This window comes from Solea senegalensis, unplaced genomic scaffold, assembly GCF_019176455.1.
Source record: "Solea senegalensis isolate Sse05_10M unplaced genomic scaffold, IFAPA_SoseM_1 scf7180000015630, whole genome shotgun sequence".
NCBI lineage: Eukaryota > Metazoa > Chordata > Actinopteri > Pleuronectiformes > Soleidae > Solea > Solea senegalensis.
In genome coordinates, this window is record NW_025321392.1 from 26,351 (window position 1) to 41,675 (window position 15,325).

At 40.5% G+C, this 15,325-nt stretch overlaps 1 protein-coding gene across 1 annotated transcript; it reads left to right on the forward strand.

The window, feature by feature from the left end:
* Window positions 1-493: 493 nt before the first annotated feature.
* mvb12ba (multivesicular body subunit 12Ba) lies at window positions 494-13,971 on the forward strand. Its single transcript, XM_044017583.1, has 10 exons — window positions 494-844; window positions 4,661-4,783; window positions 5,756-5,863; window positions 6,718-6,814; window positions 6,909-7,038; window positions 7,356-7,499; window positions 8,718-8,812; window positions 9,286-9,338; window positions 10,110-10,169; window positions 10,468-13,971. Exons 2-10 carry the CDS (start codon window positions 4,661-4,663, stop codon window positions 10,552-10,554), a joined length of 897 nt encoding a protein of 298 aa, XP_043873518.1. The 5' UTR covers window positions 494-844; the 3' UTR covers window positions 10,555-13,971.
* Window positions 13,972-15,325: the final 1,354 nt, after the last annotated feature.

Sequence of the window (15,325 nt, forward strand, 5' to 3'; positions counted from 1 at the left end):
TTAAATCACTTCCATGGTCCATGGTCGTTGGACGTTTCAGTCTTTATTAGTGTAAGCCCTCACCTGAACAAGATGCCCCAGCTTGGTGAGTTTATAATACAAATTAAAGCTGTGCTTTTAGTTTTAAACTTCACCATTAGATTTTACATTGACCCTTTAAATGATTATTTTTTCTGCTTTCAAGAGAAAATAAACAGGGTAAAACATGGATATTGCTTATTTAATGTTATCTTAAATAAATGAGAAAAAAATGTAAATGCTGCTCGGTGTTTCTCAAATCAATAACAAAAGATCTATGAAACACTATATGTTGTAATGCTCTTTCCTTCAAAAAAAGTAAAAAGATAAACTTGAGTGGATTCACCTAGACTTTTGGGAACAGTGCCTCAGAAACCGCTGATCTACAATGTGACTGGAATCTGAACTAAAGCTGAAGTGATTTAAGTTTCAAGGTACGTATGTATGACGTATGAAAATTGAAATTGACTCGTCGGACTTCTGTGCCCACACAGCGTGACAAAAATCAGATCTCTGTTACATCAACTGAAAAACATATTAGTTAACTTCCCTGAATGTGAACGTAGCCATTAAGTCACGGTTATTAAGGAGTGGGGACTCCTCTGGTTGTGAGCCGATCACACCCCTATTCCTGTCCCACAGCTCCATTAACAACATTCGGGCTGCCGGAGCACTATGCCAACACTTCGCCGTCGGCTCATGTTTCGGACTGGTAGGAGTCTCGAAAAAATGCGCTTCTCCCTGACGCTTTAAAAAGCATCGAGACAGGACAACTCGACATCAAAACAAACGAAGACTGGTCCAATTCAAGCGTTAACGTCGCTAGGTGAGGACAACTTAACTGGTTAGCATATTGGTTAGCATTAGCGGCTACTGCAGAATCTGCGTCTCTGTAAGCGTCAATGTGGCACACAATGGTGCTTTTGTCTTGAACAGTTTGATAATATAATGACTTGGTCATAAAGCCTACGCCATCAAATGGCATGATGGATAATGTTTGTAAGCCATTCTGTTCGGAAACAGCCAAGCAAGTATGACCCGTACATTCTCAGCTGATGTGTGGGCTTTGCTAGCACGTTACCGGGCTAGGTTGGTAGCTGTGTCGTATAGCAATGTTATCCACTGCTACAGCCACTGTTAGCCACAGCTAATAAACATTAATAGAATAAAAGTGACCGACACTAAGAAATCGCTTAATTACTTGACGTGTGTAAGGTTAACGGGTTAGCTTATTAGACCATCTCTGTCAATGTTATGCTCATGGCTTTGCCTGTTATAAAGCCAACACGCCAAACTGGTCACATTTAATGTACATCTTCCTCCCTACAGATGTTTTCGCAGTGAAGCCGTATGTGACCTTTGTTAAAGTCTTAGTTTATGGGTGTGGTGAATTCGGCGTATGTTAGTTTGACTAGCGTTTAGTATAAAACAAAAGGGAATCTGAAGGTCTAAATTATTAGACGTTAGATCCCTCAGCCAGCAACCGCCAAAATAACGGTGCCGATGTCGCAATGCTTTCTCTGATGCTGAAAACTGACCTGCTGCACCTGATGCTGTTTTTTAATTACTCAAATTGTCCGAGGGCAAAAGAGACCTCGTGAGAGCTTTTAATATTAGTGGAAGTGGTTTTCAATATGTGGTTGCATGAGGTACTGACACGTAGTTCAGACTGTGTGCACCATTGAACCAAGTATACTTGCCATTTAACCCATTTGCAAAATAAATGTGGTTAACACAGTTACCATTTGACTAGACTGTGGCATTTGTTGACCCCCGCATCACCTGTGTGTTAAATGTGATGCTACAAACGTGCCAGAAACAAAACAAATCAAAAGGAAGAGGAAGACCACAACAACCACACCACCACGATCGGTGAAAGTGTTACAGTTGCTACTAATTTGTATATTTGTATGTTGTATGGGCCACCATTCAAAGATAATGGCGAGTGATCGATTTTGCTGATCTGCCAATTGATTTTTCAGAGATCATTCTGCAAGTTTAAATGACATTAGAAAAAACTAATTGTTGTGTTAGTCTTACCAAAACTGGACTTGGTAATGCATATAAATGCATTAGTTCAACTGAAATTGTGCCAAATTTCTCAAAGTCAGACTAACACACACAGTCAAACTTCTACTGCTTGTATACCTTTTGTCAGACTCAAGCTGGCTTGGATGCTATGTGCACACCCCACTCCCGACTTTAAACCCAAAATAACAGAAGAAACTGATAAACAGACAAATAAGACAACAGTCGAAGTGATGGTGAATTTTTTTTGTGCTGACGAGGAGACTAACTTTATGCTCAATGAGCTTAAGGCTCAGTGGCTGAGTGGTTAAGACCAGTGCCCAGTGTGCGAAAGACTCGCATGCTCGCAAACTCGTCTCCACCCCTGGCTGATTGTACTCAATTTCATTGTAAGTCACGTTGGTTAAAAGCGTCTGATAAACGACATGTAATGTAATGTAATGTTAAGGGATTGTAGGAAGATTTGGAATGGTGCTAATACGTTGAAATTGGGTGTATCGCCACCCTGTTTAGAGGAGGTGTGAATACATTATATAAATCAATTTCCCAGTAGTGCTTTTATACTGAGACAAGGGCAGTAGTCTTATTGCCCTCTATATACAATTGTAGCTCCACTGTGACTAATAAAATGAATTAAAGCTCCATTGTCTGACTTCTGTTGGCCAAACCCTGCTAGCGTCACTGCCTACCCAAAGTGTTGCCAAAGTCCATAGAGAAAATCAGTGTTTTCAACTTGTGATGAAACTGAATAGTAATCCATCCATCCATCTTCTAACGCTTTATCCTCCACAGGAGTGTCACGGGGGAGCTGTGACAATCTTATCAGACATAGGGGGATAAGCGGACAGTTTGCCAGTCCAACACAGGGCACTGAATAGTAATGATAAATAATAATGCTGACTTACTGTAGCAGACATGTTTCTGCTGTGCCATCAGATAAGCTATACGTTTACAAAAAAACAAGCAAATTTGAAGATTATGATGTAAATGAAACCCACTGAAGCTTTCTTTGGCTTTTATCAAGGCTGCTGTGTTTTTGAAGGTGCAAGCATTTCACTGGCATTTGCTACTAAAAATAGATGAGTGAACTTGAATTCTGTATTCTGGAGAACACATTTGTGGGAATAAATCTGCCTCTTGTGAAAAGTCCATAGCTGTCTTTGCTCTGCGCATTTACACCACTGTATTTTAACATTTGTGATAATGGTGTTACTTCGAGAGTTCAATATATTCTCAGGTGGTGTTTGGTATAAAAACTTTAAGAACCACTGCACTAGTTTTTTTTGTTTTTTCTTTTAAGGCCACAACGAAAACTTCCGTCAACACTTTATTTTTCATTTTGTCTTTGGGTTCCTGAAAAAAATTGCTTGCTTTTACTTTTCACCGTTGTTATTATTTAGTGTTTTCTTTAAGAAAACAACTGCCGACAAAACCAGTGTCCTGGGTCCTCTTATTGAAGTTAAATTATGGGAAGAATTTGTGTCTAGTAATCTGTCATTTTACTAAACGAAAAAGAAAAATAACCTGGATACAACCTGAACCAACATTGAAAAAGAGAGTAGAATAAATTCTACCACTTCACTGCTTCAAGACAGACTTTAGGATTATCTGCTCTGTTAAATTCTTGTAATTAGTTGGTGTATTCTAATGGTGTCTCTGGATATAAAAATAATATCAAGAGTATCAGCTCATTGGTCTGCAGCCCCCTGGGTCAAAAGCTCAGCTCTCATCTTTCGTTGGCTTGAGACACACAGAAAGAACTGTTGATTCAGCCGTCTGTTACTACGGAGTTTTATTTCCTCTCTTTGTGTCAAGGCTCTTTCACTGGACTGTGGTCGTCAAGGAGATGCTACGCAGGAGGCTGCTAGTCCTGGCACATGAATGCACTCTGCTCTCACGTGCACCCCAAAATGTCAGAGAGGGAGAGAGAAGGGAATCATTATTATTTTTGATAGTTTACTGTTGAATCTCTAGTAATCAACAGGTATTCAGTATCAGGATGAACAGATGATCAGTTGACACTTATTCAACTGGTAAGTGGCGTACAATTAACTAACTGACAGTATACTAAGTTATGCTTCAAGTCTTTCTAAACCTAAACAGAAGTGTCTGTTGACTATAAATAGTATTTTTGCAGTGTCATTAGCCATCATTTTTACGAGTACTGTAGATTGTGTCAGCATGTCATGAGTTGACTATCAACTATCAACACTATCATTAGTGTGTGTGTGTGTGTGCGCACACGGTGCACCCGAGTGTTCGTCATCTGTTTACGCATACATTCTTGTTTGTATTTTCTGCTAAGGTGGTGGAGTAATTTGATCATTCCTGCAATTACTACCACAGTCACTCCTTCAGCTAAGCCCTTAGCATGTGTGGTGCAGCAGTAAAAAGGGTCCCCTATCGAACAGTGTTTTGCTGCGCCACTTTCTGTTTTTAATATATTGGTCTTGCGGTAAGCAAAAAGTTATTATCATTAAAATAAATAAATACCAGTTCTTGGTATGAACCGGTATACTGTCCAGCACTAACCATAACACCATAACATTCTCCAGTTTTTTCATGTTTAGCCTAGTTTCTGAAGTCCAGCTCTCATTGTACCTTTTTGTTGCAGATGTCTGTAAAGATGCCAGAGGTCAGGGATCTTTCTGAAGCTTTGCCAGATATGCCCATGGATCCAATCACTGGAGTGGGCGTAGTAGCCTCCAGGAACAGGGCACCCACAGGATATGATGTGGTAAGTGGGACTGGGTGATATGGCCAAATATCCCAATTTTAAAAGTATTGATGATTATTGTTTTGCGTCTGAGGGAAAGTTGAAGAAACCAGTTCATTGTGGTTTTAAGATTCAGACAGAAAACAACACTATCTCAATATAATGTTTATGCACAGAACATAAACATTATATTGAGATCTACTAGGAATGGGCATTTTAAAAACTAAACTACAGTGCATGAGTGCTAGTGAAAGTAATATAGGGTAAATTGCATCACCTCCACTGGGATCTACAATTTTAAGCTTAGATCAGTTTAAAGATGCATTCAAGAAACCCTGTAAACGTCATTGCTTCTGCAAATAAACATGAAGTCCATTAGCTAAATGTTTGCTCCTGCTGCCACCTTGTTATAGTAGTTGTGCCACAAAGTAGGTAGTTGAAAGATTTGTTTTTATAAATGCAATCATTGATAAAACATTTGTTTTCAAGTGAATAATCAAATAGTCATGCCCATCCCCGACATGTATAGTATTAAACCTTTCTTATATTAATACTGAGGAGTTATATCACAATATGGACTGTTCTTGAATTATTGCTCAGCCCTAGTGTTGGGTAAAGTCAATGAACAAAACAGAGGACTTAATACCAAATAATTAGCAATTTCTATACTATATAAGTACTATAATCATTTTGTACAATTATTTTTCTCCAAGAAATCTTTGACCAGTCCTCAAACATAACATAGTATGTGCCTACGCTTACTTTGTGTTTTTCAGCAGAACTGCTACTTGCAGATTATGCTAATCACCGATCAAGTTGTGACGACAACAAAATACATAGATTTAAAAGATTAGTAGATAAGATGGTGACAAAACCAACCAAAATATTAGTCCTGTGTGTCATGTCACACCACAAGACGTTAGTAGTTTTTTAGTTAGTGGGGACATATTATTGTCAGAGTTTGATAACCTCTCATTTCCTGCCCGCTTTTAGGTCTCCACAACAACAGACGGCCTGGATGCTGACCTTTGGAAAGATGGCCTTTTTAAATCCAAGGTGACCCGCTACCTCTGTTTCACTCGGGTCTTCTCTAAAGAAAATGTAAGTAAACTCACCTCACCTATCAGCTCTTTTTTATTTTTAATAAACATACAGCATTTTAATTGATGCTTTGGCAGAGAGTTTAAAGTGATTGTCATGTGTTGTGGTTGTATGAGATACTAACACAGTCAACATTGACTTCCTGAATGAAAACATGGCTGCCAAAAACTGATTTTAACCACTTATCAAAAGGCTGGCATAAAGAGAGTTATTGTTATTATGATATTAATATTATATTTTCTAGGGGATCAAAACAACGCCAGAATCCCCAGACATATGACTTTATTTAGTAGCTGAAAACCCTGGATTTAAGCATTTAATGAGTGTACTGGAACCACACCAGGAAATGCCAAGCAGGTCACATCTTACTACAAAGGTGTTGTCTTCCATGTTTGATAATGTCGTTGACGGTCTGAGCAGAATTAGTGACCTTAACAACAGATTGCTGGACGTTCACAGCAACACAGAGCTACATGACTCTCTATGTCTTCTCTTCTTTTTACAGTTATTTTCCAATCGACTGGTTATCGTCACACTCATATTGTTGAGAAGTTATTTAAATTTGACAATAAGGCCTTAGTGTGTAACATTATATCAGTCATGGCACCATGTAGAGTACAAGTTATCATGACATAAAACCAATGATCCTAGACTAAACTCGACAAGTCTACTTACAGTCACTAACAGTGATGTTTTTGGTTAGGGCGAGCCACTGTATCGGACCACAGTTGTGCTCACGGTGAAGTCAATGATGAATATGTTGATGTGTCATATATCCACACTTCAAAAAATCTTTAAGCTTGCTACACTCACTCTGTCATTTGCCCCCTTACCCTCTATTGCTTTCTCTCCAGAGCCATTTAGGCAACGTACTGGTGGACATGAAGCTGATAGACATAAAAGACACCCTGCCTGTAGGTTTCATCCCAATCCAGGAGACTGTTGACACTCGTAAGTTATCAAGTCGAGATAATGGCACTGATGGCAACACTTGACTCGCAATATTGTAGAGAAAGAGCCGACTGATGTGTCTTGTGTCTCACAGAGGAGCAGGCCTTCAGGAAGAGACGACTCTGCATCAAGTTTATTCCACGGGACTCCACAGAAGCAGCCATTTGTGACATTCGCATCCTGGGGCGCTCCAAGCAGGCCCCTCCACAGTACACCTTTATAGGGTAAATATCTGGGAATTGAATTGAATACAATGACTTTGTCTGCTATCTCATTGTGCGAAAATGTTGGTGTCCATGCACCGTACAGCCAAGATGTAGAATTTTACACAGAATGTACACTGAAAGCTTTTGTTCACATGCAACTCCAGAGAAGCATGTCCAGCCTTCATTCCTCAGGACACTGCACAGCTCCAACTCCAATACATCTCTGCATGATCAGCCCCATGTGGATGTGCTTCACATTATACTGAATACAGTCCAGTATTCTTCATTGTCTGTCTGATGTCTCGCTTCTTAATGATTCTTAACTTGTATGACAGGGAGCTCAACAACATGGGAATCTGGTATCGCATGGGCAACGTTCCTCGGACCCAGGATTCCACGCACACACCCACCACAAACAACATCCAGAATGTGAACTCGTCCTCCAGCTCAGCCCCAGTCCCAGCTGCTCCCATGCTCAAGTATGTTCTTGTTAATCGTCTGTAACTCTCTGCTCAGTCCTGAATTAAGGAAAACGGATGTCCACAGTCCTTGATCATCGTTCCAAGATAATGGAAATGCACCGTGAAGTTTGTTAGGATGAGAGATCCATTTGCTGCACTATTGACAGAAAGAATGCGTTTTTGGAAGTGCATAGTTGATACTGTACCATATTTCTTAAAGCTGTTTCGCTTGGGTGAATGTAACAGCAGAAGAGGTATGATAAAGAGACAACACCCTGGAGGACACAGCTGTTTCCTGCCCCATCGTCCATTCCTCTCTGCTCCTCTTCCTCTCATTTAAGTTTACTGCTATCTGCTGCTCAGCCAAGAGAGTGTCTGCTCAATGGAGCACACATTGATTTGCATTGCTAAGCAAGCGTCCTGTTGTTTGCGTTTATTCTTATTATTCCCTCTCATCAGGGAGGGGGCGTGTGCAACCAGCTGCAAAAGTCAGCCTCTCTCTTTTTAAGTTTTGAAGGTTGATTCCACAAAAACATTCATTTGTGCAAATACGTCGGGTTTTAAAGGTTCAGTCCACCCAAATGTTACTCCACCGACACTCCTTTACCAGCTCCAGTCCTGCACCTGACAAGCAGTCCATCGAAATTTTGCAGCGTAATTTTCTAGTGAAACTAATAATTCAGGTGTTTTTTTTGAAGCATAGTTGTATTAGGTGTTACGCCGTCACCTGGAACCACTCGGGACACGGACAGTTGCCCTCACTTAAGGAATGGCTACCAGTGGGGATGCAAAGAGAAAAAGATTTTAGCCACATAACACAAGATTCGCGATAACAGTATGGTTGCCTCTCTTTTTCAAGCATTAAACAGGAACTGCTGGTCTAGTGCCGTCTTGTTTGTAAGATTGAGGTAAATTCAACGTATTTTTAACACTGAAGTCTAAGCTAGTCATATATTCGATAGTATTAATAGTCTAATATTCAAATATTGATGTGACGTAAAATCACTAATTGTCCTAATAGAATTTGGTGCAGAAAGTAACACTGGTAGCTGGCAAGCAGCTATGTTTTTAGGGCAATTTAGAGTTATCTGTGTCAGTACCTCCTACAACCACACTTCAAATAATCAGATTTAATCCTGGCAGGGTTTTTTGAAGTCACACATCACTGGACTTGTACAATCAGACTGTGTTGAATTAAGCAGATGTTTGATATTGTTTTGTTCTTTTATTCCCAAGACATATTTCCATGACACTCCCGGCCAGTTTCAGAGGGAAAAACACCACCAGACCAGACTACGAGCACCAGAACTCCAACTTGTATGCTATCTCAGGTCAGCATCACTTTGTTTCTGTCTTTCTTTTAATCTCTCTTCCGTCCACTGTGAGTTCTGTTGTGCTGTGTCTAATCCTTGTTCTCTACCACAACGCCGCTGATTTTGCTGATAGGAACACACTAGTTTTGTGTAATTCATCACAGACCTCACTGTCTGTTACCAACACTCTGTCTATATTCACATATGGTCATTATTCTAGCCTGGCGGGTTATCTTAGCAGCGATAGCTACTTGCTTGACCATGGTGTAAAGCCAAAGTTGGAAAGAGTGACACGCTATTCCTGCTACAGCTTGTCAAACATGCCAATAAAGACCCCAGGACAGAAAATACTTAATATATATAACAAAACCACTGTCTTGTGTCATGGTGAAAATGCTGTTGTCACTTGACTATGAGTGCTGAGTTTTAAAATGAATGTTTTTCTGCCACACATTTATGTAACAGACACATATTTTTCTGTCCTCTTTTAGCAATGGACGGCGTGCCTTTCATGATCTCCGAGAAGTTTGCCTGCGCCTCTGATGTAAGTTAACGCTCCTCAGTATAAGTCTTTTCATTTTTAAGCCTTTGTTTTTTGAAATGAAGGCGTGGGAGGTCGTGACCTATGATATGATACACACATTTTAAGAGGTCTGGCTGCAAGGAGAGCAAGACTTGGAGACAGGAGGCGATTTATAGTGCACTAGGGTTAGGTTTCATTTGCATGTCCAGTTTTAACACTGATTGTGCTTATCAAGTCAGGTTCTTATTGGGGCTGAACGATTTTAAATAAATATCTAGTCAATATAGCGATTATTGACTAGTCAAGTAAGAAATCCATGCTAACTCAACATATACCTGCATGTATAGATTTCCGAACACTTCGTGAACTAATGAATTGATGATTGTTAAACTAAACTTTTTTTAGCGTAACACCCTCTACCCTGCGCGTCACAACACACAACACCGTTCATAAGCTAAAGTGCACACACACACACACACACACACAGAGACAATGACCAATGCTGTCTAAGGGGACAATTTGGGGCCAAAAATAAGTTTAGTGGAATTTGTTCAGCACTTTTATTTTTGCACTATATCTTCACAACGTATTCCACGGTACAATCTATATTGTTCAATTTAATGTTAAAAAGCGGTCAGTCAGTTTTACTGCCTGGCTGCTGGTTGATATTCTGTAAGAGCAGCACAGATACAACATGTTTAGCAGTATTAGATTTAAAGGAAATAATTGGCTAACTTATTGGTTGAACCTATTTACATCACTAACCAACCATCACTGTTGTTCTATGTTCAGCTGCAGCAGGTGGATCTGATGGGCATCACCATTAAGTCACTGGCTGAGGTTGAGAAAGAGGTGAGTAAACAGATGTCGTCAGGTTTAAGTTAGTAAAATGGCACCGGTGTCTCAGGCTGGTTCACAGTGACTGTGGCATGATGAATTTCCTGTTACACACAGTGTCCACCAGAGGTCAGAGTTGTTCTTACTTAGGGGTGTTTAACAGCACGTTACATTACTGCCTTAACTTTGACCATTTACCTTAACTGACACCATCTTGTTTGTCCAAATCGCCGGAGACACAGAGCAGATGATGTGAAGAAAGTGTGATCTCGTGCATGATCTCACAAATATGATGTGGCTGTCCCTCTTTCAGTATGATTACAGTTTCCGCACAGAGCACAGCGCAGCCGCTCGTCTGCCCCCCAGTCCAACACGGACCTCCATGAGCTCCGAGGCCTGAGGAACTACTGACCTGCATACAGCGAACAGTGACCCCCTCCCTCCCTCTCGCCGCCGCCGCCTCTCTTAAACAATGGTGATGAAATGAAAAGACGTATGGTTGTTTTCTGCATTCTTTTTTTTAAAAAAGGAAAGGAAACAAAGACTGAAATACAGAAGTGACAACTATGTACAAAAGGAACTAAATATCCTTTCGAAATGAGATGGAAACGCCCCCATCGGACCTTTTTTTTTGCTCGATCATATGATTTGAAAAACATTTAGTGTTGTACCACAGCCCTTGTGAAGGACTTGTTAGCAACAAGATAAAGGGATCTTCTTGTCGTGATGGATGCACCCGTCAGTGTCCTTTGCTGTCAGAGAATGGACAGACTGTGAAAGCAGAGAGTCTTTCGGCCGTCCCGAGTCATGACGCCTGCTGCGCTGTTCTGAATCAAAGCACCTCCCACTACATGTGTTGGGAAAAATGATAGGAATCTTATTTTGTTTTCAACCTCATACTGATCTTCTTCATCTGTAATGATCTCAGCGTTCTTTCTATGTTACTGTGATATACTGGTGTGACTGTGAGTGCACTCGTGTTAGGAAATGTCCGTGTGCTTCCCGACGCCACAGATATTACATAAAAACCACTCCCTCACTGTCGGCAGCTGAGATTATAGAACCACTGTTAGTGTTAGTGGTAGTTCTTCAACTCTTTGAAGTGTGGTCGTATGCAGTGCCCGCCCACTCAGTGACCGCCTACAGACGCGGACACTCCCCTTCAACTACGACAACTTCAGCAACATGTTTACATGAATTTTTAGAAGTCTGGTGTTAGCCTTTACTCGACATTCGTAGGTTAGTAGATATTGTATCGTGAAAAAATTAGTTCAACCTGTAAACTGATGTTGTTTGGCTTCATAAACTGTAGAAAATCAACTGTTTCTACACCACAGCAGCACAGAGGAGTTGTTGATCCACTGCTGCCTCCATCGGTTTGAATGTTTCTTAATGTACTGTGGTGTGAGGGTAGTTTTGGCTTGCGTCCCCCAAAAACCATGGTTTGTCTTGCGTTGAGTGTCCGTGTCTGAGGTTGGTATCCGCCCGGCAACAGATGCGTGCACAGTGTCATACAGCCACACTGCAAACAGACTTGACTAGCTCCTTAAAGACCACAGTACACTTTACACTGCTGGGCTTACACATGCATAGCGTTTTGAACTAAGCTGTGATTATTTTTTTGACGAGATGGTAACACAAACATTCTTAATACCTTTTTGAATAGCAACGAATATTAACAAGAACTAAAAAAAATAATAATCTTAATTACACAGAAGAAATGAAAAAGCATGTTCACACAGTGCTACGACTGTGACCCCGCTGCTGTTGAAACAAAGCCTTGTGATCAAAGCAATGCGGAACAATTCATTCACTGAAATCACACCTTACTCTGATCCTCTTATTACCATACTTGTGTTGACGTGTGAGGTGTACCACACCACACACTCTTGAAAAAAAACATCAACTTCATTTACTGTTTCTGACGTTTAAAGCTGCTGTCCGAGATCTGGCTAACCTGTTGTTCGTTGGTGCCATCACAGTGCGTTCCATTTGTGGTCGGAACTCGGAAATGCTCTCTCTCGTTTGTAATAATCTGAGAGAATCAACTTCCTGTTTACACATACAGTATATGCCTAGTATACCTGAACGGTTACGTGACAGACTCTGAACGGAGCTAAACGTTTGTCTGGATGCAGAACACTTTTACCAGAAAGAGCCGTTTTAAATGGAAAATGTAACGACAGCAACTTTAACGTAGATGTCACGCTTTAATGCTGCGGTCACACTGAACACATACGCGCTGCACCACTGTTTTTGTACTACAAGGTGGATCGACTTCCTCTCTGACTCCTCGCAGAGCAAATGACAAAAAGACGCCACGCCGTGGAATCTTGACATCGATTGGCTTATGTGTTATTTTATGATTTGATTGTATTTAATACTCTCTTCTTTGTTTGTAAACTTGGAACACGGCGCAGCGCGTCTGATGTGACCGCAGCATAAATGTTGTTTTATTTTTTAACCACACTGAAGCATGTTTCAGCGTGTTTCCTCTGTACTTACACGTTTTGAATGTGTGAAAATGATTTTAGAAGTTTGGTTTTTATAGATCCATCTCACACGTTTAGGCCACTTCCCACTCCAGAACCACTACAGTTCACTTGCGATGATATGGGGGTTTGACAGTTGCCACTTGTTCACAGTGTTCAAACACAATAACGCTGGTGAATCCTCTCTGCTGCATCCTGCCACACAAATACTACTGTTGATAACAACACATTAAACCCACACCCCCGCCTTCATGTCTGTTACTTTTCTGATTTTTAATGCTCTGTGAGGTAAATCTCAGCGCCCCCTTCAGGCAACTTGTTACTGAGGGGCATCATTTTTTCATTTACTGTCAGTTGTTTGTTTGAACACTGACGTCGCGTCATCTGTGCGAAAGCTATAATTTGACTGTTACATATCCACGTTAAAATGCCCGTCTCTGCACTGAACACCATGTAAATGCACAACAGTGGTTTTATATTAAAGGGATAGTAAAGGTTTTTGAAGTTGGTACTGACTACACTGCATACGCGAGGATAAACAGTTAATAAAAACACACTAAACTTATAAAAACAAAAACTTAACTTTTCTGGATGGCAACAAAAGTTTTAAAACTTAGAGTCCAAAGAGAAAATCATCATTTTTTGAGCTGCTGCTATGTTTGTTTGGATTTAGCAAGTTAACATAAAATTAGCAAAAGGATTTCAAACACACAAGTAAAATAAGTGGACTTTGGTGTGACGAGTGAGAGGTTTACTAAGTGACACAAAGTTATAAAACCAAACGTCAAAAAACCCAAACTATCCCTTTAAGTCAGTCAGCAGCACCAGCGTGTTTTATTTGTCCTTGTTCACATCACTTGTTACAGAAGACAGATGTTCACAAGCAAACGCTAGTTTCTCTTTTTTATTATCAAGTCATAAATGCATGGATTAACCTCCTTTTACTTTATATTTTTGTTTGAATAATGTATTAGTCATTACAGTATTGTGACAGTGACCTAAAGGCTTTGTTGTTTTCAAAAATGTAACCTATACAGTTGTTTGGAGTGAAAAGATAAACAGCTCATGTGATGTGTGTGTGTGTGTGTGTGTAACTACACGTATGTCATTGTTTCCAGACAGTTCTACAGAAACTGTAATATCAAACCAATATGACGTCTGCACTGACGGCAAATCTCACATCTGCTTTTATGTCTGTTAGTAAGCGTGCATGAGGTGTTCCACTTAGACAGTTGTTCTTTTTCTAGGATAACGATCGACAGTCATCAGTGCATCTGTTCATTTTGTGTCATCAGGTCATTTTATTAAAATATGATGAACTTAAAGTTGACTTTTATTTTAACATTTTGTTAAGCAGGCACAGCGCCATGTGAGTGCAGCATCTTATTTCTGTATTGTGGGAGAATCTGCAGTCGTCACGTGTTCTCAACTGAAGGGACAACATTTTACGCTTGTTAAATGTTCTATTATTGTATTATTGTATTATTTCTTGCGTCCGAGAGACAGACACCAGGCCTCCTGCCTCTGCTGCGTCTCCTGTCACTGTGTCTGCAGCTGCAGCACCACAGAGGAAGGAAGAGTGGAAACACTTGACTGATGTTCATCCTTACTGCACACATCTAAGCGTCGTTCTTGTTAGATGTTATATGTTGTGTTTTTAATGGGCTCCTACAGACCACCAGCTGTCGCACTGCAGCACGTGACGTCATGCCACAGTTGTCTCGTGGACTGCCATGTCGCGCGTGCACCGTAATTACTCGTAGATCTTTGCGTCTGACGCCCGAGTTTTTCCACAAACCCTGTTACGGCTTGGACACATCACAGAGGCGACGTCATAAAGACGTGTTTACACATGCTACGGCTGCTGCTCATTTCCGGAAAAAAAAGCAAAACAAATACGGTTTACAGCTTTTTTCGTTTGAATAAAAGCTCATTAAATTAAAAGAAATTAGGGCGACAGTGTGTGTGTGTGTGTGGCAGACACGTGGACTGTACGCTTTCATCCTCGTGCCGACATGTGTCGTGTTCCATTTACAGTGTGAGCTGATCAAACACCCTCAGTGCAGCGTGTTCAGCAGACTTCAATCTGTTCTACCTTTGATGCATTTCAGCTTTTCACCACATGGTGTCAGGATTTCACATCTCAAAAAATAGATTGACTTGCTATTACATACCTGTAAATACACCCACTATCATTTATTATAAGATAATAATAATAATAATAATAATGATCATTTTGAATTGATTCTCCAACCTCCCTTACATTTATTACAGGGGTCTCACATTGAAATTAGGGGAGGGGGCCCCTCTATAACTATAATGAAAAGGCACTACGGATATTCATGACGATATTTCACAGGTTTTCAAAATAAGAGTGGAACAATGCCAGGATTTGACTCATTTAAGGTAATAACTTAAACAATTAGAGATAACTGACCAAAGTGGCTCAAGTATTTATTGTTGGGTTAGTTAAGTTGATAGTAACGTTAACATGTGCTGCCAGGTTTTACAGTGTATGTGGACAACAGTGGATTGGCGTCCTGTCCAGGGTGTCTCCACCGCCGTTCACTCAATGCCAGCTGGGATTGGCTCCAGCTCCTCCATGGCCATCAAGTGGAGGATGAGGGGATGAAAATGGACGGATGATGGACGACAACATTTGCCTACAGACCCATGCTT

What these genes read in the sequence shown, in the direction of transcription:
- mvb12ba (XM_044017583.1), top strand. Translation starts at nt 4,661, where the DNA reads ATGTCTGTAAAGATGCCAGAGGTCAGGGATCTTTCTGAAGCTTTGCCA. An exon ending in CACCCACAGGATATGATGTG is followed by an intron (nt 4,784 to 5,755) that starts GTAAGTGGGACT and finishes GCCCGCTTTTAG; the next exon opens with GTCTCCACAACAACAGACGG. An exon ending in GGGTCTTCTCTAAAGAAAAT is followed by an intron (nt 5,864 to 6,717) that starts GTAAGTAAACTC and finishes CTTTCTCTCCAG; the next exon opens with AGCCATTTAGGCAACGTACT.